The 710-nt window shown below is 40.4% G+C and overlaps 1 protein-coding gene across 1 annotated transcript; it reads right to left on the bottom strand.

Moving 5' to 3' along the window:
* Positions 1–42: 42 nt before the first annotated feature.
* Positions 43–565, bottom strand: LOC109131737 (chaperone protein ClpD, chloroplastic-like; the record flags this gene model as incomplete). The annotated part of the gene is made up of 2 exons (XM_019242911.1): positions 43–189; positions 332–565. Coding segments are annotated over 2 exons (381 nt in total), but the record flags the coding sequence as incomplete, so codon positions are not given.
* Positions 566–710: the final 145 nt, after the last annotated feature.

The raw sequence follows: 710 nt of genomic DNA, 5'->3' as shown, positions 1-710 counted from the left end.
CAACAACTCTGGACGGAAATAGTTCTTGAGTTCTTCGACTACCAAAGATTTCATTCCAGTATAAGATGCTGCCTCTTTGTCGTCTTCGAGGATAAAACCTATTGAACCGTGTCTTCCCTTTGCAATGGCTGTTGATCCGACATTAGAGGTCATTATGATCAGTGCGTTCTTAAAAGATACTCTCCTTCCCTGTAAACAAAGATTCCAGAAACAGACCCAATATAAACTTCAATAACGTAGAAGACTGAGCAAACAAATCAATCATATGCACAAACGAGTTATAACCCTCGTCAAGCAATAACAGCAAGTTAAAAGTGTAAACATGACATACCTGTGAATCGGTTAGATGGCCATCTTCGAACAATTGGAGAAGAATATTGAAGATATCCGGATGAGCTTTCTCTATCTCATCGAACAAGACAACTGTGAAAGGACGTCTCCTGATAGCTTCAGTGAGCATTCCACCTTCTTCAAAACCAACATATCCGGGAGGTGAACCTATCAACTTGCTCACAGTATGACGCTCCATGTATTCACTCATGTCTAATCTCAGCATAGATTCCTCCTGCAATAACCAAAGAAAAACCGGGGATGAAGAAATTCGTCCAATGACCATATCATGTGTCAACGTTACATTGTTAAGGAAGCTGTACCGATCCAAAATAATTTGCTGCCAGAGCTTTTGTAAGTTCCGTTTTTCCAACTCCAGT

The sequence above is a fragment of the Camelina sativa genome, unplaced genomic scaffold (assembly GCF_000633955.1).
Source record: "Camelina sativa cultivar DH55 unplaced genomic scaffold, Cs unpScaffold03935, whole genome shotgun sequence".
NCBI classification, from domain to species: domain Eukaryota; kingdom Viridiplantae; phylum Streptophyta; class Magnoliopsida; order Brassicales; family Brassicaceae; genus Camelina; species Camelina sativa.
The sequence above is the reverse complement of the archived record's forward strand: the minus strand, read 5'-3'. Positions and strand labels throughout refer to the sequence as shown.